The sequence below is a fragment of the Calonectris borealis genome, chromosome 10, assembly GCF_964195595.1.
Source record: "Calonectris borealis chromosome 10, bCalBor7.hap1.2, whole genome shotgun sequence".
In the NCBI taxonomy this organism is placed as follows: Eukaryota; Metazoa; Chordata; class Aves; order Procellariiformes; family Procellariidae; genus Calonectris; species Calonectris borealis.
The window spans coordinates 9,010,904-9,035,858 of record NC_134321.1 but is presented as its reverse complement, the minus strand read 5'-3'; the positions used below and the strand labels follow the sequence as shown (position 1 = coordinate 9,035,858).

Sequence of the window (24,955 nt, the reverse complement as noted above, 5' to 3'; positions counted from 1 at the left end):
CTTTTAACTGTTTCCTCTCTGTTTTCCAGGAAAAGAAATGTTTTGCATAGCTCCCATTCTTAACTGCTTCCGAAGCCAACACCACAAAAATGATTCAGAATCACATCAGTTTTATTGACAAGTGAATAAATAGCAAATGAGCTTCTTTTAAATAGCTCCCAGCCACAGTTGCCACCTAGAAATATAACAAAATTTTAATTTCACAAAGAAAGAGCCTTACCTTCAATTTTGGCATACTCTGATAGTCGAGTATAATTGACTAGAGCTGCTTGCTCCAAGCATTTACGGATGACTGTTTTTACCTCCTCTTGAGGGACCGGAGTAACTATGTCTTTCATCAGAACCTTGACACAAGAAAATCTGATTTGTTGTGGCATCAGGCACACCGAACTGCTTTTCTCCAAGCTCAGCTCATACATCCATTCCTACACTGCGTGGCTCTTGGGGTATGCGTACAATATGCAGGATCCACTACAAGGTCACCTTGGTCAGCTTGAGACGTGGTACCTACCCCTGCCGTTATTATTCCTCTTCTGTATCTATACCCTATGGCGTGCCCTGAAATCTGTGCTTCTGATTTTTTAGGGCATGACATTAAGATCTATCACAACCTCCCCAGTGCCAGGCAATATTATGCTCTTCCCGGGCTCTGCTGATTGACTTGGGTTTAGGTCTGGGCTTGGCCATACTGCGTGTTAGCAGAGGCGAGAAGGATGTCGGAGCAGCAGGAAGGCAGAAATAAGGATGGGGAGGATGACGGTGAGCAGGTTTCCTATGCTCAAGGGGAATGAGCCTGCCTTGAGATGGGAATTTCACCGGACAGCAGCCAGGCATCGCTTACAAGGGTCTGCAGCGGAGATGCTTGCCAGCGAGATCCTCCACTACCAACACAGACGCAGGCTGTGCTGCCTTGAGCAGCCAGGCTACAGACTGCCCGCCGAGCTGCAGCAGGAGAGAGAACAGCCCCACCTAATACCCCACATTTCAATACTAACTATGATTAATTACACGTCCTACACAAAACCAACAGTTCCTCAAGCTCTTCTAGATGGAAAGATAGATGAATACAGGTAATTTTAACTACTCTCTGTATTCTTATGCTTACCCTTTCCAGCAGCGATAGAGTAGCTTTTAGTGCACCTTCCGGACGGCCAAATGGAAAGCAGTACCTAGAAAAATCACATCATGTTAACATCAGATCAGGTGCATGCGAACAAGCCTTTCCAGCCCTATAAAGATGCTTTCCTAAATATGCCCAAGCAATGATCTAATCTCTCTGCCTGGAATGAGCAGTTTTTCTACAAGGTAATTTTCTGAAAGGGTTTGATGGTGTGGACATTAAGGCAGCAAAACAGAATACGGGGTATTAATAAGCTGATAGTTTTAGCAGCTTATTAAATCTGGGTGTCACCTGAAGAGTTTTTAGATCTCACAGGAGACAGTTAAATATCATCTTCTTGTAAAAATGTAAAAAAAAAAGCCCCTCTGGAAAGGATATTTACTTCCAGCTGGAGACCCGGCGATGCACCAGGCTGTAGGTAACCGGCTGAACCAGCCACCATCCCTGGCGAGTGGCAGCTCCAAGGGGCTCCCGCAGGGGCTCCGCATGGGAATCACATCACCCGTCTGCGTGCAAACGTGCACCACCCGCCCAGGACCCGGCTGGTGCACAGGGGGCAATTCACCCCTTTTTGCGGGGGCAGTATCCATCCTTTCTATACTGTGACATCCCTGTAGAAAGCCCTGCCTGTCTGAATACTAGGGAGAAGGGAAAATAAATGGGTAATAACTGAGCAGAGAGGAACGGAGAAATAAGAGGACAGGGATTTTTTTTTGTTGTTAAATTTTAGAAAAAATCCACAGCATTACCATGCCTATGGGAGCAAGATGTTTTGAAATATCCTTTAAAGGTTATATATTTAAAATCGCTCTCACAGATACAAGCATCCTACAGTGCAAGCTTCCCTGCCCTGCGTAGGTCTGTGCCACTTATGCAAAATTCCCGTGTGCATTCAAAACCTGCCTTTTGGCTTTGCTGCTTATAGAAGGGAGTTGGGAGGAAATCAGTCCTCTCGCATTCAGCCTGGGCTCTCTGCCTTTACCTAAAATGCGTGATCTGATTCTCCAGAAGCAAACGAAGCCGCTCCTTGATCTCTTCAAAACGCTCTTTCTCGTCTACGGTCACAGTTCCTATCCCGTCAGGCCTGGAGGAGAAATGCCACGAATGACTCAGACTCCACCTCGGCACCCTGGTAACTCATCCCCGCAGCACACAGCACGCTGCCCTTTCGGAAAGGGACGTCACCAACTATGAGACCCGGGACGGAGGATATGCCACGCCGAGACACGGGTGGTCACGGCAGCACAACTGCCGAGGTATCAACAATAAATAAAGAAAGAAATATCCTCTCTGAGAGTGATAATCTAGATGTGGACATTCCCCCCCCCCTTTATTTTTCCTGTGATAGCGAAGTTGGAAAAAGCAGAATCCCCTTTTAAATTAGGTACGTGACAGGGAGCGCGATGCCAGCTCTCATTGCAGGATTGGGCCCATTGCTGGCAAAATAGGGACTCGATTTCTGCAGGAAAATTCAACTGCTAATTTAACACAATTCACAGTATAAAAGAATATCAACAATAGGCGTATATACAAACAGAATATAAAATTCCGCACTCCTTCATAACCGCTGAATCACCCCATTACAGCAATTTCTTGAAGCGAACCATCTTCAATATATTCTGCCAAAATGTGCCTAGAGAGCGACATGCATTTTGTATTTGAAAATGCAATGCCTTTTCAGTCATTTAATTTTAATTTCTAAAAATGAACACATTGATACAATTTATCACAGATTTTCTCGGACTACGTACTACACTCTTGTATTTCAGGAGTGCACAGGAGAGCATTGTGAGACACCCAGGTCCTGCTGCCTTGGGGCATTTCTCATCTTTCACAGAGCACAGTGTGCAGGCAAACCCTGCTGAAGCTCTCCCGGGGCTGGATGATGCGGTGGTCCCTGTGCTCTTCCACCCCGTACCTCTGCCCGTGCCAACCCACCCGAGAGCCGAAAGCAGCAATCCCCTCCTTCTCCCCCACTCCCCCACGGCAAAACACGCCGTGCAGCAGAATCCCGGGCGAGAGGAGAGCGCGAGTCTAATCCATCCTCCAAAGGAATCGGCCCGGCAGGCAATCAGCGGCACCGCTTCCCATTGCCGGCGAGCAAAGTCCACGGATTTGTGTACTCCTGGGCAACTCTGCTGGCACAGGCGCTCTTTAGGCAACGTAAGACGTCTTAAAATTGAACAAATGTTCTTACTTAAAGGCCTCCTCCAGTGTTCAGCTTAAGCTGCATAAATCCGCAGTACTAGGCTGGTTTGGCTATACAAAAGACTTGGCAAGGGATTACAAAGCTTCTAATGAACCTCCTGTCAGGGGTTAATTGGTTGGCTTTATTTTCCTCTTAAAGAATCAAAGGCCCTACACTTAAAAAAAAAAAAAAGCTATAAAAAATTAAAAGCTATAAAATCTGTACAATCACTTCTCCTTGACCCTGCATTTAGTAAGCTCTTAATATCATAAATACGAGCTCTGATATTCCAACACAGGTGAATAAACCATTAAAACATTTTGGAAGAGGAACTAACAAAACTTACATGATATTTACTGCAAAATTTTAAAGCTAAATATACATTAAATAAAACTTGCAATGTGGACACAGAAAAAGCCTTGAATACCAAAGGATGTATTTAAATTTAAACAGCATTTAATCAGAAATCTTTTCTTGATTATTTGCCAAATTCAGTTGTGTATTAAGAAAAAAAAAAAAAAGGAAAAAAGATTTAGGCTGAAACTTGGATAAAATGTCTCAGCTGGGGAACACATTTCATAAACAATTTTGGAACTATGGATCTGGTCTCATTAGTACCTAATTAGGACTAGTTATTTTGAAGAAATGAGCAAGCCACAAAAAAACCAAATTAGATATCAAGCAAAAATTAATGTCTGAACATGCTTAATATATTTTTATTCCAAAGTTCCATAAAATATTTAATATTCAGACAGAGATGTTCATGCCTTTTGTGATGCTGTGCACCTCGCAGCGCCTGGTTTGCTCCCAAGCAGAAGAGCAGATAATTCAAGGCAGACCGCAATAAATGCCATACATTAAGGGGCAGGGTTGAAGCCCTCGTTTGACTTTTGGCATTCGGTTCCCCCCCTGTACCCATAACAGCTCACAGAGTGTCACTCGGTTAATTGTATCAGCACTGACAAACGAGGTAGGAAAAGCTGCCTGCCCTGGCTGTGATTTGCTGATGGGCTGGAAATGGTCTGAAAGTTATGTTACCCTTTGCTGGGTCAATAACCTCAACCGGCGAGATTTAATGGCAGGATCTGACAGCTCGGGTTGGGTCACAGCCCTTTCACATGAATCGCAGCTTCTCACTGTATTCAAAGGGCTTCGGTTTTGCCAGAACTGGTTATTTAGCGCTCACCGTGTAATGACTCATGTCGGACACCCAAAACGGGCTGACATGACAGCATCAGTCGTGTCCCGGCTGGGCAGTGGTGGCTCTGGAAGCATCACTTTGAAAACACTGACCCACACGAAGATGAAAGGTGGGCTCTGGAGAGCGAACCTCTGGCCAACGCGGCTCTTGCCCAAGTCACAACGCCCCAAGGGATGCCAACCCAACCACCGAGGCGCACGCAGACCATGTAGGCTTCACCTGTGGTCAGCTGCTGGTCTTTGCCTTTCTCAGGGTCTTTGTGAGCCAGGAGGACATCAAACCCGGTGGCTCCGACCACCGCTCCCTCCATGCAGGGCCTGCCGCGCGGTGGAAACGCACGCCGCTCTCGCGTATCGTTCACTGCAAACTTGAGACAATCTACAGGTCAGCTGTAGCCATTTTTGGAGCAGCGCAGATGTCTGGAAGGGCCTGCCAACCGAGAGCCATCACCACGGCAAGGACTCCCTTTCTCACCCAGCTGTAGACTATATTGCATCTGACATGATGAGCATCTCTTGAATCTACCTTTCAAATTTTCGGCAAACCATTTTCTCACTGTCCTTCACAAAGTTGACATTTTCGGCAGCATGATAGGAAAGATGTCATGTCGGCTGCTTTTCAAGTTGTTGTCACAGTGGTTAGCACCAGTTCTGTCATCTTTGCTTTCCTCACAATCCCCCATCTTGAGCCATGTCACAAATAATAATACTTCCAATGTTTTTGTCAAATTTCAAATACTATAACCCAGCTGCACATCTTCGGATTTACTAGTTATGTTAATCTTTGTTGCTCATCTTCCCAGAAGCTGAAGCATTAGGAACTCATTAATTAGTGACAAATGCAGGATATACATAGAACTGGAAAAACACTACCCAAAGCCTTGCACTTAATTTATTAGCTCGATAATTTTTAAACCTAATTAAATATTCAAGTCAAATATACTTTGAACATGTAATCTTTTTGAGGGAACATATTTATTTTGCCTTTTGCAAGAACACAAAGGGTACATAGCTTAGCATCGCTATAATTTAAGATTCACTTCTGTGCTCTAGACAATTCCAGTACATGGCTGATGGGACTGCAAAAAATCCCCAGGAGAAGCTCAAGTCGCTCCAGCTCGTTTTGTTGCTTATCGGCAATTTGTTTTCAGCAAAGGTCTCCAGCTCAACTTTGATATTTGCTATTTGATCTCATGGACAGAAGCACCGACTCCTCCAGCGAGCGGCATTTCTGCAGCCAGGCTAGCTAAAATGCAGCTGGAGGAAATGGATGTTCTCACACGGAATCCACAACCACATCGTTATTACACTGAAGCAGTGATGGGGAATGAGAGGAGAGCAAAAGGGTGAAAAAAAGTTCTGTGTGTACATGGTATATACTGAGGTGCAAAGGACAAAATGGGTTTGGGTCTATGAATTCAGGTCAACAAACAACACAAACGTCTTCATCTGTGCGGAGACACAATTTCATCCCATTCTCTATAGCTCCTGCTCACGGACACTTGAGGTGTATGGCAAAAGTTGCGGGCAGAGAGGGAAGCAGAAGGGCAAAAAAGGCAAGAAAAATAAATAAGGCAAATTTTAATTACAAGTAAACAAGTTTCAGATCACTCCTTCTGCTGCAGATTCACTATGTTGGCTCTAAACTAGTAAATTCCCACTGTAAATATTTCACATGAAAAGTTTTAAATGCCGCTTTCCTAATCCCCTCCTTGTTTTTAAGTTTTAAGCCACGAAAACAACAACATCAACAAAGCAGGTGGTGAAATTAAAAAGGGTTGCAATTTAAACAGCAAAAATGATAGTCCTTGTTTAGCTTAGCTGGTTTGTGCAAATTCCGGGGTTAATTATAAATTATAATTAGGACCTGTGATCCTAAGGCCACTGCTTTATTCTATAAGCCCCGCCTCCCCCCATGCCCTTTTCTAATTATACCCAGTGCCCCCAGGGCTAGTTATGCTGCTAAAACAAATATATCAAAATGATTTTTTAACAAAGAGTAATATATGAAGCAATAGCATGCATTTGTATGCAATTATAAATATACAGTATAGCTCCAGTGGGTTAATCTCTTTGACATAAGCCTGTATGAAATACCATGGCGGCTTATAAATGAAAAGACATATCATCTTTTACACCTTTTATGTTTAACTTGTCTACACTTTTTTTACTGGGGAAAATATTGCTTACACGTAGCAAACAGATCTTTGCACGCACTGTGAGCCCTGGCATACAGAGCCAAGGAAAAAAAAACAATGTCAAAAACTGATGCAAATAATTTGATTTTTTAAGTAACAACTCAAATATAAAACACGTGCTGCCTTCAGCTCCCTTGCTGGTTGCCAGGTGCAGCACATATGAGCTATACAGTAAACATCGATGATTAGTGCCTTGGACGGCATGTGTCAGGATAGGCTTTCAAAGGATTCCTCGCAGGAAGACTTGCCTGCGCGAAGTCCCACCGGTTGCACGGGGGCTGGCTCTGGGGACGCGGGCAGGACCACAGCTGCCTGCCTGCTGCCTCCGACATCCTCCCCCAGCAAATCTGACCTGAAAGAGCCCACCTGTTTAGACCCCTTGAAAAAAAGCTTATTCAGCAAACACCGATTTTCCCCGACTCCCCTTTCTTCTGGGAATTCACACCGTGCGCGAAATGTGGGTGGAGAGCCCTTTGTTCAGCCCAGCCCTCCGCCCGCTCTCCCGGGCGCTGCCCCAGCCGCCCGCTCTCGATGCTGCGGAGCATGGGAGCCATTTCATCCTCCCAACTTCTGCCTTCATTTTGCTTGGGCTCTCCTCCACGCCGCAGCACTGAGCCAAGTCACGGCTCATCGCTTCTCATGTGCGATCTACACCCCTGACGTACCGCGGCCGAACCGGATGGTTTCTGAGCACTGCCATCCTACACCCATTGTAATGAATCACGTCAGCCGGTCGCACCGAGCTGGTTATCTGCTGGTGGCTGGCAACCCACCTCCCTTCGGCACAGACGCCGGATCCTATCCGACAGACAGCCATAACGCACGCCGTGCCGCTGCGGACTTATCACGGGGCTGGTCGGGACACGGTGCCGGCGCCTAATGAAAGGTTACGGCACTACGCCATGCCAGATTTTAACCTGCCTTACTGCAGCCAGGGCTATGCATCTGAATGAGACGTGGAAACTAAACACGAAGTACTACGGGAAGCATACGAAGATACTGTGAAAAAGTGTTCATATATTTACTACTTCTTTTAAGGGACCAAAAATGTCCTGTTTTGGTTTTTGGACTAGCTGTATGGAAATCTTGCCTTTATGTAAAACAACCAGATATGTGTTAGAATACAATGGAAAAAATTACAAATATGTTATGCAGGCTTTTTGATTCCTCGAGGTCTATGACAATAACATCATTTCTGCTGGCTTACAGTTGTAAAAAACTAATGAAAGCTAATGCTAATGTTAGCTAACGGAAGAGCTACTTCTTGAAAACAAGTCTGATGCTGTAAAATACAGTTTATAGAAAAAAGAGCAAGTCACTGATATACCAAATTAATTGAGAGACTTGCAAGTGCTTGGACCTTGGGTAAACAGTCATCTAACAGCTCGCAGAGAATGATGCTGTTCAGTTGTTATTAGACTGGAGGGGATTCAGTCTGGCATCCTGATTTTGATAAGCTCAATGTCTGCTAATACTTAGCATGCACACATTCAATATTTTAGTTTTACTTTTAAAAGTTGGGGATTAGCAAGCATAGAAAGAGTCTTTTTTGGTTTTAAAGTTCAAAAATAAAGTTGTTATATGTCTAAATCCAAAAAAGGCACATGCAAAACCATGGTCACTACTGAAAGCCACCCTTCGAAAGGGGCAGGCTTAAGGTTTAGGCGCTAACTTTGGGCCTGGGAAAGCTGAGCCCAACTTTCTGCTCCGCAACACCTCTCCCGTGCACAGACAGGGAAGCAGCACTGGAGGCTCCTCTAACACATCACTTCTCTGCGTGTCAAACGACGCCAGCAGTACTGCCATAGCCCTCCAACGTGAGGACAGCGACAAACATGGAAACAGAAGGCAGGGAAAGACCTGGGTGATCACGTAAAACCTTTCATAATTTTACCCAAAATCATGTTGTCTTAAAACCAATCCTGCTTCTTGCCTTCACTATTTTTTGGAGGGCTGTCGATAAAGGAAAAGTGACAGCCTCCATACTGTGGTGGTGGTACCAAAAGCCAACAGACATCAATAAACACACAGCGTGTGTAGTCGGATGCCTGAATAACGCCATGCCTTTCTTACCTGTCACATAGGCAAATACATCAGAAATCACATCATCTTTCAGAATGGCAGGACTTTACAAAAGGCATCCAGTAATACCTGGTGGACAAAACCCTGTTATCAACTCACTAGTGACCGCCACAGCAAAAAAGCCTCCTACTCCTCAGTATTAACGACGAGCGAGTACCTGGGTAACAGCAAACCGTGCGGATAGTCAGCGGTCTTTGCCTCTTGCTGGTCCCTGCCTTTCTGACAGCCTATACCTTACATATTCAGGTGTCTGCAGGAGGTGAAACTTAGGACAAGCAATTTACTTTTAACTCCATTTTTACTTGGAAAAGGAAGAAATTTACAGAAAAATGAAGGGGACTGTCATGCAAATAGCTGTGATTTACAGCCGCCTTTTTGAGAGACTATGTCAGGCTTTCAGAGGTCTGAATAAGCTACATGAGCCCAAAGGAGGGTGGGAGAACCAAACCCCAACATAAAAAGCAACAGGGCTCCAAAATATCCCCCGAATCACATTTTGACCATTTCACCTGCTGCGGCCGCAGGGTCGGCTCCAAGGTGGAGGTGCATTTCCACCAGCAGCCGTCCTGCTCCCGTCCCGGCTGCGGTGCGGCGGCCGTGCCACCGAGGCGGGAGCCGGACAAGCGCGGAGGCATCATCCCTGCGCTGATGCCTGTCATCCTGTCAGCCTTGACCTTCAGGCTGTCCTCAGCACCCGCACCGCAGCCTGCCTGCACTTCCCCGCTGACTGCGAGCGACTGTTGTCTCGCTGCCTGACCTTACACAAACACGATACAAACAGACAGCCCACCTCAGCTCCATCACTGTCTGCTGCTAATACAGGAGATTGATAGCCACATGGAATTATCTCCCTGCTCGACCTTCATTACTGGGTGGCATATTCTGACTGACAGCCAACCTCATTCTGGAGAAGGCTAAACCACCCGTTCGGGTTTTTTTACTGTCTAAAAGTGAAGGAACTTCCTTTTACAAAGAAAAACAACACTTTCTCAGATTCGACAAAAGAAGAAGCCTTTGTTAAACAGAAAGATGTCTCATAACTTGAATCTTTCCCAGACCACCACGCATACCGATAACAACGCAACGCACGCCGCAAGGCTGCTCAAAGATGCTCCGTCGGATGCTGTGCCAGGACCTGGGGCAGGCGTGTTCCCACCTCTACAAATTTTACACGGAAAGTTTTCAGCTCTGCCATGAGCTATAGGTTTCCTGGGGAGAGCACAGCCAGCCCTAAGGCAACGAGCAACGTATGGTCACGGTAGGTGGGAGGAAGGGACGTAGCTAAAGCGAACCCAGCTTTACACGTCGCAACTGCTGCTAAGGACTGCATGGTAAATACTGGCTTTCTGTCGCTCTCTGCCAGCATCGCAAATGCACGATGCATGTGGCCTAAGCAGCTTTCTGAAAAGAAATTGTGACTCTTCTGCTCAGATATTCAGATTTCTAATAGGAGACACGAAAGATACGGAGTCGCGTTTTCTCTGAGATCCCCTGTGGTCCCTTTTTGTGACCTCCGGACAGCAGAGGCCAGAAACCGCACACCGCAGTCTCCGTACCAACCTCCTCCGGCTGCCGGGCGTTAGGCAGAGCCTGCCCTGGGTGACAAAGTGCAATGCCGCAGCCTTGCAGCTCCTGTGATCCCCAGGCAACAGAGACGGCAGCGACCAAGAAGGAATATGAACCTTCAGCCTCCTCACGTGAAGTCAACCATCAGCTAAAGACAGCCAAGTCACAGCAAACCATCTCGTTCCTTTCTTGGAATATTTTAAACAAATTACTCCACTAGCCTGTCCGCGGCCGAGTGGCCCATTTGGCAGCGCCCAGCGGTCTCCCGGCGAGGTGCGGCAGCCACAGGCAGCCCTGGGCAGCTGTACAGGCACAGGACTGGGGTCTACACATTGCATGGGTTTTAAAGCAAGACATTTTCCTCAGCCCACAACTCTCCAGACCCGCGGGGAGGGAATGGTGAGGTGTCACCATGCCCAGTACTGTCAGATACCTCTCGCCACCGGCCCCGATGAAGAGGAGGCTCCAGCTCCGGCTCCGCTGGACCCTGTGAAGATGTACATGGGGTAGCGGTGACCTGCATCCAACCTCCTCTCCATTATGGGCCAAACAGCCTTTGAGCCAGGTCCTGTCCCCAAAACAGCCTCCTGCTGTTGAACCCTGCCTATGGAAGAGGGGTGAGGGGGGCAGGCAGTTTCCCCTGCCCAGCCTCAACCCCTACATGCCGTGTCAGCCATCTCCTAAACACACCCCTAAAAAACTCAATGCCCTGACCCCCTACGAGACTTGGGTGCCCAAATACCATCCAACTCCCAGGAGAGTGTACGACCCGAATGCCGGTGCCGCAGGGACCCAAACTGCCCAGTGTGCTCAGTGACCGAGGAGCCCGGTGCCCTCTACAACACACTTCTGTGCACTGCACGCTTTCGCTTACCTTTTTGGCTCTGGATTCGGCTGGGATTTGGAATCTTTCCTTTTTTTGGACTCCTTTTTGGAATCCTTTTTTGTTTCCGCTTCAGCGGCAGAGGCATGAGACACTTTGCCCCCCTCGCCGTCTGCGCTTGGCTGTGACCCACCAAGTAATTCTGCCATGTGTTGGCTTTGGGGAGCGATTGAAATGCGGGGGGCAAGGCCAGCAGCAAAAGTGAAAGAAACAAGAAGAAAACATGAAAAAACTCAAAATAAAACAAAAGGGAACGAAACTGAAAGCAAACAACTGAAATCAAATAACAATTGGCAAAGAAGGAATGAACGAGCAAAAGAAAGTCAGAACTGAAAAAGAAACTAAAGAAGCAAAAACTCGGTTTCCATGACAAGATGTATGAAAGTAATAACTGCGAAAGCAAGCGGCAGCCTTGCAACGTGAAACCTGGGCAATGTGTGCCATAATTCGGGATGGTATTTACCAGAGGGTTTATGAAAACACATAATTATTTTATAACATTCCTTTCTTCAGCAGCATATGCAGGACAGAGAGCAATATCTCAAAGTATGTAATGCAACTTAACAGGAAAAAAGCAGCAGAAGAAGCTGCAATAGGTGCTACAGCTGTCAACAAAATAAACAGAAAAGGAAAAAGCACAGCTCCAGTTCCTCCCACCAAAGATTTGCCACATTTGAGAGAAAGGAACGGGCTACTTCTGAAATTGAAATTGCTTTGCAACAAAGCAAGATAAAATTTTCAGTTATGTCTAAGCAATTTCTGAACTGACGTCACACACACTTTAAATGGGTGCCCGAGGGCTTAAAGCCCTTCTGAACGCTGAAGTTTGATACTGCTGCAACTTGTCAGATCCTCTCGCACAGCAATTAAATCAGCACAGTGTATCATTTACTTCTATTTATTCAACCCGTGACAGTCACATGTACTTCAACTCCAGCTTGTCCAGAACTGCATCTAGCTGGTGCCTGGGTAAGAAAGTTAAAACCCCTCATTTCTGGATCCTCTACGTGCATTTTTATTGCTTACATTAAACAAGCACCGAAACAAACAAACAAACCGACTATGCCACTAGAAGCGCTGCTGCCAAACATCCACTGTGAAAACAAATTGGGGACTGTTGTGCATTATCCAAGGAAACCTATATTTGACAAAGTCATCCCTTGCTGGCAGGGAGCTGCTAGCCGAGAAGGATTCCTTACCTGTTGCCATGAACATGTGATGCACAAAAGGCAAAGCTGTAGTGAAGTAAGGTGGGGTCAATCATAGCTCCGTTTTCTGCGCGCTCTAGCAAATCTCTGAGGTAGCAGAGATGTCTGTGACAGCCTCTCACTCCATTACGTGCACAATACTCATCTAGCACAAAGACCTGGCCAGGACTAAACCAGCCCTGTTTAGAAATAAAGAGACTTGATTTTAAATATAAGTTATTAAATACAAAGGCTATCAGATTTGGAGATGTAGTGGTCAACTGTTCTAATAAAAGAAATACAAACCTAAGGCTACGTTAAGGAAAAAGGAGAGAGGTCATTCTTAAACAATACAGTCTGTATATCATCACCCAAACACAGCATATACTCAGTGCAACTGTTAATAAAAACATATTATGCTACCATTACAGGGAAATGTCATTTAAAATGCTGAAAAGTTAGGCCAGTTCATGTCAGTGCCTAGCAAAAAAAGAAAAAAAAGAAAAAAAAAAAAAGACTTACACCTTTAAGAGATGACAAAGGTTTGGTTATTTAAACAGCGTGAAACAGTAATCTCATTTCGGGGATGGGACTGTACATTCGGCCAGGAGTAAGAAGACTGATCTGGGGGAGAGCATGGAGGATTACACTGAACAACGACTTCTCTTGCATCTGGCAGGCAGGAACGTCCTGCAGACGGAGGAAGGCAGCTCCGCAGGATCAGAGAGGGACGTTCCCCATTGTCCTGATTGCGTACCGCTGGCGACGCGCTCTGCCATCGCCCACGTCCTCGGCATCGAAGCAAAGGGAAGCTCTGCTCACAAGCAGGGTTTCTTTACACATCCAGAAACCTCAGACTATTTCTGTCTGTCAGTCCTGAGGGCCTGGTGACACACGGCTTGTGGTGCAACGTCCGTGCTCCCGAGGAGGACGCCCTTCCCCGCGAGGGGACGGCTCCGGCGAATGTCCCGGGACAGGCGAAGCGGAGCGCGCCTCTGCCTTCGGGGAAGGCGCTAGCGAGAACAAGAATATTCTTGTAGATTGCTTTTCAAAATGCTGCAAAACCGTCAATATTTACATGGAAATTTGGGTGCTAAACAATTGCTAAGACGCAGCTCTGGAATGCATCAAGCTGCAAAATCTTTCATCGTTTAATTGAAAAGTTCCTGCAGCGGGCGGGAGAGTAGTTGAGGCAGAGCACTGCCCCTATAGGCAACTTCTTTGCCACCCCATCTGTTACCCCAAATGCTACATCTTAGAAACAACACTGCTGTGAAAGATTAAAATATATTTTCTACCACTCAGATGACACCAAATCTTTTCTAGATGCCAAAATAGCTGCTTTGAAAAGAGTTGAAGAAATATCAATTAAGAGCTCAAAGACATAGAGAAGGATTTGCTCATCCTTATTGGGCCAACTCCAAAACAGATTGAGAAAAGAATTAAAATAATGAGGGGAAAATGATAGATATAGGGAGTAGCTACAGTGCTGGGATCACTAGAAGTGCACATTTCAAAATGAAGCCACAGAACAATGCAGATGGGACGGCACTCTGGAAGGCTGTTTTTTGGGAGGGGTATGGTTTGCCTTCACTGCTTTTAACGGTATTTTTGTTTGCTTTTTGGTTGGTGGTATTATGCTTGATTCTGGATTTCTTTACGTTGCCTGTTTGTTACATCCTTGGACTGTCTCTTCACCTTGCCTCTCTTCACACAAGTCTTTGGTGATCGGGCATGATAAAAATATAGGAATGCTGTAACCGTTCTGCGATAGAAAGATGTGCGCGTTTGGTTATTGGGGTAGAAATGCAGTTGAAATTGTTATATTCACCTAACACGTACAAAGAACTCGGTCCAGTGAAATCTCGGCCCTACTGACACCGGTGGGAAGGCTGGCACTAATTTCACTGGAGCCAGGTATCAAGCCCGGTGTTCGGGGTGAAAGAAGCAGGAGACCGGACCCAGCGATCCAGCGCACCCCACATTGCTCCCCTGCACCGGGCTCTGAGAAGTGCTGGTCCTCAGGCGGACAGAAGGGATGGGGGCAACCACTCAAGATCGCTGCCACGGCTCACTGAGGGGAAGCCTGAGCAGAAGCTCAGAGTTCAGTGGTGAGCCTCATCCCATGATACCTCATGAGAACACGGGCAAGCAGACTACGGGTGGAGAGATCCAGAGCCCAGGAGGACCAGGTGGTCTCCTTCTGCACAGCAGAGGTATGACATAAAAATCCTGCTGTTGAACGGGGCTCCAAAGGAGCGGTAAATGCTGCTCCCCACAGCCCCAGAAAAAAAACCTAGGGTTTGATGAAAGGCAGTATTCAGACAAATCCCCCACATCTTCAGGCAGATCCTGGCTCTTGATTAAGATTTGCCTGGTGCAACCAGCTGACAACCAGTCAGTCTGGCAAACGCAGCTGATAGTGGTGACACATTGGGTATCTCACCACAACGCAGCTAGGTGTAGCTCAGTTTGGTCTCCCAGATGGTCTTCAACGGCATGAGGAAACCTAGAGGGGACATTGGAAAAAGGCTGTAGAGCACAGGGAGCTCAACTGACCGTGTTCAACAAGCCGAACTGCATCAAGAAGGGGACACGTGGGCACCAGTGGGGAGTGCAACGGGAGCTTTGAAACTGGGTAAGTAAGGCTTGGTCAGGGTTGGTGAATCACTAGCAATTTTTCTAATGGTAAATGCAGCTTTTGCGAAAACCAGGGTTTTTGAGGGAAGATTTTCACTTTTCAGTGAATTTTCTCATCTACCTTAGGTAAAACAAAACCTTTTAATCTGACTCCTTCACATCATCTCAGCTAAGCTGGACACTCTGGAAGACCACCTTTCCTCAGTACATGCTGTGCTGTACTATGTGAATCCCACGAATGCCGAATCATGGGAAATACAGCTCCAGCATGGACCCAGCTGCATGAGCCGGATGCCGACAGTTGGGAAGTCTTGGGAAGAGCTGAAGGGCAGTCTCAGAAATAGCACACGTGTCCAAGCAGAAAGGAATGAAGACCCACGCATTGTGTGGGGTCCATACGAAGCTGGAAGAGCTGCATACTCTTCCCAACAGTCCAGGAAGAGCTGTGAATGCGACTGTGCTACCAGTTTGTGGACGATGGGCAGGAGCCCTCAGCAAGCGATGCAGACAACGCTCTTCCCCTTCCCCACACAGTCCTCTCTGCCAGCAAACATCGCTTCTGCCGTAGCTGAGATCAGCCAGCCAGCCTGTTTGTTTTCATAGGGATGCCTGGCTCAGCCAGCGAGCGGGCTCGCACTAACGTTTAACCTGGTTCCACGGAAAGGAGGCAACGCTGAGTTACCCTCTGCGTCAGGGTAAGCCGCTGTGTCTGGGTGTCCCTGGCACCTCCACGTCCATGTTTGAAAACAAGAAGAGGTGCGATGAGGCAAAACTCCGCGGGACCTTGCGTGGGAATGTCCTGTAGGGAGAATAACAATTGCCCAGCGGCACACAGAGCGGACAGAGCAGGCTTACCGCAGGCTCACAGCTCCTCCAGGCAAGCCAGCGCAGTGGTATCGCCAACATCCCAAAGACGGAGCAAGAGCAATGGGAGCTCTTTGCAGTTGAACTCAAATTTTGAGGTCAGTCTGGTTTTTTACGCCACAATCAGGACAAAACCATAGTAAAACAAGTAAAGAAGCATGTGAATTCCAAGCGTAGGTGAGCACAGGCCATTATTCTCTTCTTTATAACACTCTGCAATGGGTGATTTGAAAGAAGATGGTTAATTGGTGATGCTCCGCTCCAAAGAGGCACAAGTCTTGGTGCTGAGGGGAGCTCCACCGCTCCGGTAGCTTCTAGCAAGGGCCTAAACGTCTCGATAACAAGCAGAAGTGTGGCTGGTGGGCTTCTTGAAGAGAAACATTGTTAATCATTTTCAGTGATGGCCTTGCACCTCTCCATGAATTTAATCCAACGGCCACAGCTCTCTCACCAGGCCCGAGACTGCACAGAGACAAACCAGCTGCAAGCCAACCTGTCAGACATGCATGGATGGGGATGGTCTTCCTAGGGTCAGCCATGCGTGGGGAGCAGAAGCTGCATGCCAAATTCACTGCCTGCCGGAGCAAAGACCTCGATGGAACCAGTGAGAAACCTGCTGCAGGTCTGACAATGCTCCCACCAAGCCTACATGTACCATTTGGGTATCTGCGGGTAAAGTGCACGCTGCAGCCTTCCCCCACCCCATCCTTACCTCAGGGGACATCCACAACTGTTCCTCCTAGCCCTGCCTCTCATCAGGAAGGTGACAACTACCGCTAATGGCATTTACTGGATCTTAGCCTTTCTGAGGAGATCAGCCCTTGCGTGCGGTGCAAGGAGCAGAGCAGGTGAGAGGAGCACCATGGTGGAGGAGGACGTGGAGGACAGGATTTGAGACTGACAGCCTTACTGCCAACTGCTCGGTTGTGTTCCCAGGTTGCTGCTTCTAACAGCAAGCCACTCGAGACTCCCAGCTCCAGGGACTGCACAGCTGGCAAAAGGTGAAGGCTATCGGCACAGGGTAGTCCTTCTGCTGAAGACACAGACCCCAGTGTGGAGGTTTCTGTGCAACACAAGGAGGGCGGCAGGTCAGGATCTGTCCCGTGCCGTGTTCAGGGCAGGATCGGCATTTCAGGCCCCTCTAGAAAGGCTTCATCCTGTTGTTTTCTCAAAACCTAAGAGCCTCTTCATCCTCCCCATCGAAACCGCTAACAACTAATTGTTCAAGTTGTACTGTTAAAGATTATCTGTCATTTAAATCCTCCAATACCTAAGAGCCCCCAAGCACTGCACCCCAGCCAAAGGCTACAAGCTGTCCTGGAGCACCTCAGTGCCACTGCCCTATAGACCATGTTACACGGCGGTGGGCTGAGAGCTGCAACCTGTGCTCGTGAGAATAATCAGGATGGGCATGCGACTACGTGAGCGTGGACAGACTGCAGCATCATAGTCCCATCTGTTACCTGCTCGGGTTCCCTGCTCATAAAGAGACACAAAGCTGGGCCACCGTTATTCCTGGTGGGGCTCCACTGACACGGGAGGTGGTACCAGCCCGTCATCTTTCCCCTGTTCTTTCATCCAGAAGACTCTGGAAGGCAGTGTGGAAGGCTGCAAAACACTGCTCTCTACTTCACATCCCCACACTGGTGTTTGTCTTTGCAGGAAGAAACATTTTAAGCATTGCAAACAGAAATGGTAAAGACAGTGCAACTGGAGAAGAACAGCAGTCAGTTCACTGCAGGTAGCCTCTCAAAAGAAAATACCTCTGGGCCAAATTCAAACCTGGTGTAAACAGAAGTCAATCTTCCAGCAACAGGGGGATTAGCCCCCACTCGCACTAGCTTTGACTTTGCTGCTTGATGTTATATCACTAGAGACCAAAGAATATACTTGCCAGACAAGAATAGGAATCATTAAGTCTGTGGTCCAAAGTGAGGCGCTGAACCATCTCAAAGAGTGAAGCGTGGTCAAAGTTACAGGGATTGGAAGAGATAAATTCATCCATGCCATGCTTTTGAGCTCTATCTGCATCTGTTCATTTATACATATAGAGAAAGACACCATTTAGAGAGATATAAGACATTTTAGCTGACAAATACAACAGAAAAAATATACAGTATGAAGCATGAAAGCTAAATATCTCCTCTTCCTACGTTGCCATTAACTTTTCTCTTTGCAGGCTATACAGTACAGTTTTCACCTCCCATTGTCAACTTGCATCAGTTATGGACTATCTTATTGCATTTAGGCAAAAGATTTTCAAATTAACATCTTGTCAACTGCTCATTATAGTGCATTTATTCTGTACTTAAAACCAGAACACAAACCCAAGAACTTATTCTGTATCTTACAATACGCTAGGAGTTAACAGAATTTTGGCTCACATAAGTAAATTAGCTCCTATTTAGATAGTTGCGGTTAATTATAATAGATTCTGCCATTCTAATGAAGTTACAGCTGTAGCATTTTTCTCTACATTTACTAGGTTTTCTAGGTATCAAACCAGTTACGTTGCTCTTTATCCAAATGCCAACGTTTGTCTCCCCGCGGCAATTTTTTTCCTAATGGCAACTTTAAATGCTACCTCACCGAAATAAAAAGATGCTCTTTTAAGCATCGCTAAGAAGTTAAATTGATACGTAGTTTGTTGTCACTGAGGCAGTAACCCGATAGTGCACCGGAGCTGCCAGTCATCCCGACGGAGGGGCTGAATTTCCCCTGCCCGCATTACGAGCTGCCATTTTTGGGTGAATTAACAGCCTCAACGTATTCACACTTCTCTGCTTTGGGTGACGTTTACGGGCACTAACTCCTAGGGGCTAATTAATTAATCTCAACATGGTTAACTAAAAATACACCGAATTCAGCAGTTGAAATGAAGCCGCCAAGCCGGCCTGGGTGCGGCCAGCCGGGACCCCGCTGGGAGCAGGCTTTGTTCTACAGCGGCTGGGGAATTAAAGGACACCTTTCACTCGGTTTTGTCCGTGCTCAGCTTCCTACTATATGGGTTCTTGCCAAATCCTCCACAAAGAGAATAGGATTTAAATCCTTCCCCTGTTTATAGCCTCCTAGGGGAACTGGGTGGCCTTGAAACAATGTGGCTGAAAGGACACAAAAAATGCAGTTTTCCGCAATAGTAGTATATGGTAACTGTATTTGTTTTAAAACAAAATCCCTCTTTACCAGAAGAAACAAAAATCCTTAATTTAATAATAATAAAAAAAGAAAAGGAGCTTTAAATGATAATGGGATAGCGTTCTTTTATATATGTTTTACTGTTTAATATTAAGCTGTGAAGGATGGCATGTCTTCCTAAATACCTGGTTCATGTCTGTGCTCTCAGATATTACTGATCATTGGAAGCAATCTTTACATTTTCTGTATAGTCTGTCATTAGCTATATACAAACTATATAAATAACATCACCCACTGGAAAGAAATCAGACAAATGAAAACATGTAACATTTCAGCTAGCTGCTAGAAATACTTAATTCAGCAGTAGCTGGCAATTTTCCTCATTAAAACCCTGCTGAATAAACACTGATTTTTTTTCCTCCAGCTGGTTAATTTTTCAGGGTCCGCTCCCCTGTTTCGCTCCGTGCGCCGGGTCCTGCTGCCTCCCTGCTGCCTCTCTCCCCGGTCCCAAATCCCCCCTCCGCCGGCGGCTCCCTGCATTCAGCACGGGGACAGAAGAAGCCGCCGGCGATGCCGAGCGACGCGGCAGCGCGAGGGCTGGCTCGGGGGACGGGGACAACCTGCCCGACGAGCGCATCGCCTCCGCGGCACCTCTCCGGCACCCCTGGGCGTGGGATGCGAAGCCCACCCAGCCCTGGGGCTCACGGCATGGGCTGGCCCCTGTCTGCTTTGACAGCTCTCTGCCCCATCCTCTCTGTCCCCCTGGGCCAAGAACGATTTGATTGAGTTCGCTCCCAAAGAGTTTGTCTGCGCTGTTTTTGATTCCATCCCTAGTGCCCGCAAAATGTTTTAACAGATATTATCAGACCATTTTTAATGGCTTGCTGCTCTGCCCGGCTCCTCTGAGCTGACTGCAAGCTGACAAATTGGCTGGAGGCCTTCATTTGCCAGCTCCGCTCAGAGATTTTATTACTTTTCAATTAGGAGCCCTGATACACTGTCAATTCTCCTGCTCAGCCAACGAGGCTCTGAGAGCTGAGTAAATCAGCTGGAAAGTTGAAGAGTCCTCTAGCCCTTTAGCTGGTGAACTTTTTTGAGCAGATGTGCTAGAAAGCATGCTTGAAATGAATATTTTTCACTCCAAACCAATAAGCTTTTTCCCACTTTATGTTCTCTGAATGAGGTGGACAGAGAGCAGACCTTTGGTTGGTGTGAACCTGCCGAAGCTCTGCTGGTTACGGTGGAGCTGAGGGCCTCTCCTGGGCTTTTTAAGATCTCCCTGCCCAAGGCAAGGGCGCAGACAGTTCCCTGCCAAGAGCTGAGAACTGACATGGCGTTTAAATGGCCTTCACGACCGTCCATAATCAGGGGCAATTTTACTTTCATTAATCCCTGCGAAGCAACACCTTACTGAGCATCCCGTTGGTTGCCTGCCCGAAAACCCATTTGTCCCAAATCTCACCATCTCAGAACAACGACCCAAAGAGAGAGGCAACAGCCATGGCACTGCATGAGCCCGAGTGACCAAAAAAGTATGAGCCGCATGACTTCTGCTCGGCCCGTGGTTTAAAATGTGGTTTTCTGCCATGGGAAGGAAGATGGCCAGCCGCAGCTCTCCCTGCGGTCCCCCAGCACCGCAGCTCTCCCTGCAGTCCCCCAGCACCGCAGCTCTCCCTGCGGTCCCCCAGCACCGCAGCTCTCCCTGCGGTCCCCCAGCACCGCAGCTCTCCCTGCGGTCCCCCAGCACCGCAGCTCTCCCTGCGGTCCCCCAGCACCGCAGCTCTGGCGTGATCAGATCATTTTGCATCGGCAGAGCTGCGGGGCTGGGTGGGTGCACATCGCCCACCCAAGGGATAAAGCTGGCGTGGTTTGAACTGGAGATGTCTTTGAAGAATGGTAAAACACATATGTATTTCTCTTAAATGGAATACCTGTTCTGGACCAGATGCTTAAAATTCTTAAGAATAACTAGGAGCAGGTTAAAAAGGACAATCCTACACTAAACTCACCTTCCCTTAATTAATTGTTAGAAAATAAACATGCCATGCAACTTGCAATTTATTTTTACATTTGGATTTTTTCAATGGACTTGCTTTTAAAAATGAAATTTAGGAGTCAAAGTATACCAAAATCATTAAACTTCCTAGGCAATACAAAAAGAATAGGATAGATCTAAATGTATTGATCCTCTGCTCCAGACAGTTGATCTGTATGATTTAAAATAATGCCAACATCTGCATACAAAGTAAGTTTTATATATAATCCACCCTCTTTCAAAATGGCTTGTACAGTTTGAATGAGATTTTAAACAAAGTACAAAATGGAATGGCTAGTATTCACACCCAAACTGTACAGCTAATTTGCAAGTACTTTAAATTAATTGTTTCAGTCAACTATGGTTGCTTTTTTGACCCTGCTCTGTTATTCTAGCTAAAAAGAAAGGAGAAACCAAAGAAAGTTATATGATGCTCCAGTAATTTACAATCCCTCCCCAAGGTGCCGTGCCAAGCTCGTTGGTGCTTCTTTGTTCGGGGCCCCAGCCAAAATGCTGCTGCAGGCCCACAAAAGTTATCTTACATATTTAGACAAGCTGCACACAACTGCAGCTGAAAGGTGTTCGATGGTGGTCTCGGAAGGGAGGCTGCCAGCCGAGGTAAATTGGCAGCACAGACTCCACGAACCTTTCTTCTGGAAAGCTGCAGACTCTGGTCTTTTATATTACACTTGGTCACCTACGTTACGGTCTTTTTTAAATACTGCCAGCTTTATTTTGTTCATTTTTATCCAGTTTGCATTTTATACTGACTCCATGAACTAGCCCCCTGTCACACACAGACTCCCTACAAGTGTTTGAAATCAGAGTCTCAAAAATCTGCCAGTGTCGGGAACACAAAGATTTCAACAACAACAACAACAACAACAATCATGAAAACCAAAGGACTGTCCCACCATTTGGTCCTCTGAGGGCTGTATTTCTCTTTATCTAACTGTTATTTAAAAAGGAAGAGACAAACCAGTCAAATCTCTCATTCTTTTTTTTTTAAATGTATTTCCCTGCCCTCTGCATTTTTGCTCCAGCAATAATTTTGGCAGATTTTGCATTGAGAGCGGTGAAGTTAATAGCGGGGGACAAGCTCCATAAAAGAATTCTTGTTATAAAAGGCTTTAGGTAGCCATTTTATTGTAAGAATTTCTTACTCCAGATTTATTTCTTTTCGTTAATGAGTGACTTTGTTTTAGTACCAAAGGCAACCGAACATCCAGTAAATTTTACAACACGTCTGCTTATTAAAAAAAACAAAAAAAACCAACAAACAAAAAAACCCAAACAACTGTAAATTAAAAGGTGACTTTGTATCTTACTCATCTGGAAAATGTGTGCTTGTCATATCTGCTTGACATTACAAGAATGAAGATGTGGTTTGGACAGTAACAAACAATGACACTAGTCAACCTCATCAGGAGACATGAAATAAAGGAATGACAATGATTGATGGCAGCTATTCATTTACAGATATTTCTAGAAAACTCTTCGCTGGCCTGGCTGGGCAAAGCGGGAGAAGTTTTCCAGCCCGCGCGGCGCTCGCCGGCAATGCACCACAGCGGGCGGGCGACGGCGTGCCCACCGCGACCCGCCGCACGCTCGGCCGCGTGCTCCGAGGGGCGGCGGGGTCCCCTCCTGCTCTCGCCGGTTACGCGGAGCTAATGGACATGCTTGGGCTGCCACTCGTTAAAGAAATACCCAGGGGAAGCGCCTAGAAACCTCATTTTGTTCGGCCGGGTGGAGCGAGAGGCTTTACCAGCAAATACCGGTGTTCTGGAGGGGGAAAAACCCCCGTACCGGGACTTAAAATGCCAGGCTGTTGACTGTGAGCGAGCTGCTGGCAGTGCCGGCTGGTGACTTACCAAGTCCCCTCCTCGCTGTGCACTGCGGCATTGCCACCTCTGAAAAGTGATATATATATATATACACACACACACACACGTGTGTGTGTGTGTGTCCGGGGCTCTGCAACCCTCCTCCTCGCTACGAGCTGCGGCCGCTGCAGCAAGCTGAACTCGCCTCTCAGCTGGGTATCTAAGAGCTCTTTTTTTTTCTTCATATTATTCCATGTTAGAAGATAGCTTTAAATTTAATTGGCTGTTTATTCCTGTGTTTTATGGTTTTTTCCCTGCTGCAAACAAATTCTTTTCTGCTTGAGTTACAATTTTAATAAACGATTATGAATGTTCCTGTAAATCACCAGACACACTAGGCACTGAATTGAAATCTAAGTTATCTAACGTTTGGTAGTTAAATGAATAAGAATTTGCAGTATGCACTTACATAATTCCTTGTGTGGCACGTTAAAAACACAGTTTTAGAACAGCTATTTATAATATAAAACATTGTTTCACAGCATTTTTATAACTATTTAAAAATATTTTGAATTGGATGACTGCGGAAACCTGTGAATTTGTATTTCGTAAGAGAGAGTCCCATGCTTCTTAAAGCACGTAGAAGTGATTTACAGGCTAGTTTTAAATTCATGCAAGTTATGTGAAAACTGAATTAACATTTTAATTTTGCATTCCTGCAATGAAGCATCTGCAAGTTGACAATACAGAAGACACAGCAGCGTTCTCATGATATCTCTAACTATCTAAAAAAAAATAAAGCAATTAAAGCACAAAACTAATAATCTAATAGGATAGCAATGCATTGTAGTGCAAATACATGTAATGTTGCCAGACCCAAGTTCATTCATTCATTCACTCTTTCTTTCTTTCTTTCAAAGCGGCAAAATTCTGTATTTCCATCAAATTAAACTTTTTTTTTTGCGGTAAAGTCTGATAAGAATCCTCTTTGGAAATCCAAACATTTAGAAAACAAAAAAAAGAAAGAAAAAAGAAAGTGTCTGCTGAGAAGGAATTCTGCCTGCTACCCAGGGGTATATTTATACACACACGCACATACTCACACACAGAAAAAAAAGAAGAAAAAAGAAACAAAAGGAGGAAGAAGAAAAAAAGGAGTCGTGTTTGATGGCCAGGAGGGATGACACCGCCTGTTCCTTCTCATAATTGCATTCAGGTACTCTGGATACATATTTGCCAGCTCTCATGACCCACTGATGCTATTCCCTCCTAAGGAAAGCAGGCACTCAACAGGTATTAGAGAAGCAGCTTTTAACACCAAAAAAGGATTTGTAGCGGGTATATTTAAGACTGAACAAAGACTAAGGAGAAGCTCTTTTACAGCACAAGTTTGCGCTTTTATCTTTTTCAAAGTAGGTAATCCAGTAGAAAAAGGTAAAACAATAATTCCCCTGGCTTATTCTTTGGCAAGCATTGCTTTGATTGGTGATTGAGACCCACGCTAAAACATTAATTTACGATAATTTGGGGGAACAGCAGCACCCCTCCGTGACTAATGTGTTTAAGTTGGGGTGGGCCAGCATCTCCAAACCCAGGGTGAGCCAAAGAGCTGCCGCTTGCTGCCAAAATCATCCCCTACCGAGTTTACAGGAGAGGGAACTACCAAACCTTGATGACTTAGGCTTGTTTTCACCAGGCATGTGCAGAGGGTTTTTTTGGGGGCTCCTATGGAGTCCTGCACCTCGTCTAGGTCTCTCGGGGTCTCCTGCCCTACCTTTCTACGCTTTGAGGTGTCCACGGTTAGCCCCGCACGCTGGTGCGCTGCACCAAGCTAATCATCAGCACAGAAAGGATATTGTCAGAGTGCAAAATGATCTGTTTTCAGGCAGGAAGCAGTCAACTAGATGTAAATTCCATGAAACAAAAGAAGGTATTATTTACAGTTTTATTGTGATGTTAATTAATATTTACATCTTGGAATGAAAAATAGAAATGTTAATGATTGGCTTTACTAAAAGGATCACTTGATGCCAA

General features: G+C 46.1%; 1 protein-coding gene across 9 annotated transcripts in view; it reads right to left on the bottom strand.

Annotated features, from left to right (window-relative positions):
* The window catches only part of CADPS (calcium dependent secretion activator), a 223,783-nt gene that overhangs the window by 69,681 nt on the left and 129,147 nt on the right, over positions 1–24,955 (bottom strand). For 7 of the 9 annotated variants that reach the window (XM_075158703.1, XM_075158705.1, XM_075158704.1 and 4 more), the window contains exons 12-16: positions 17,823–17,959; positions 12,437–12,624; positions 2,103–2,204; positions 1,106–1,169; positions 221–344 (exon numbers count right to left, since the gene is read on the bottom strand). In XM_075158703.1, the coding sequence (XP_075014804.1) occupies positions 221–344; positions 1,106–1,169; positions 2,103–2,204; positions 12,437–12,624; positions 17,823–17,959 (615 nt within the window). Of the gene's footprint in view, positions 1–220; positions 345–1,105; positions 1,170–2,102; positions 2,205–11,228; positions 11,394–12,436; positions 12,625–17,822; positions 17,960–24,955 lie in introns of all 9 variants that reach the window. The other 2 variants (XM_075158710.1, XM_075158712.1) reach the window with 1 other exon arrangement.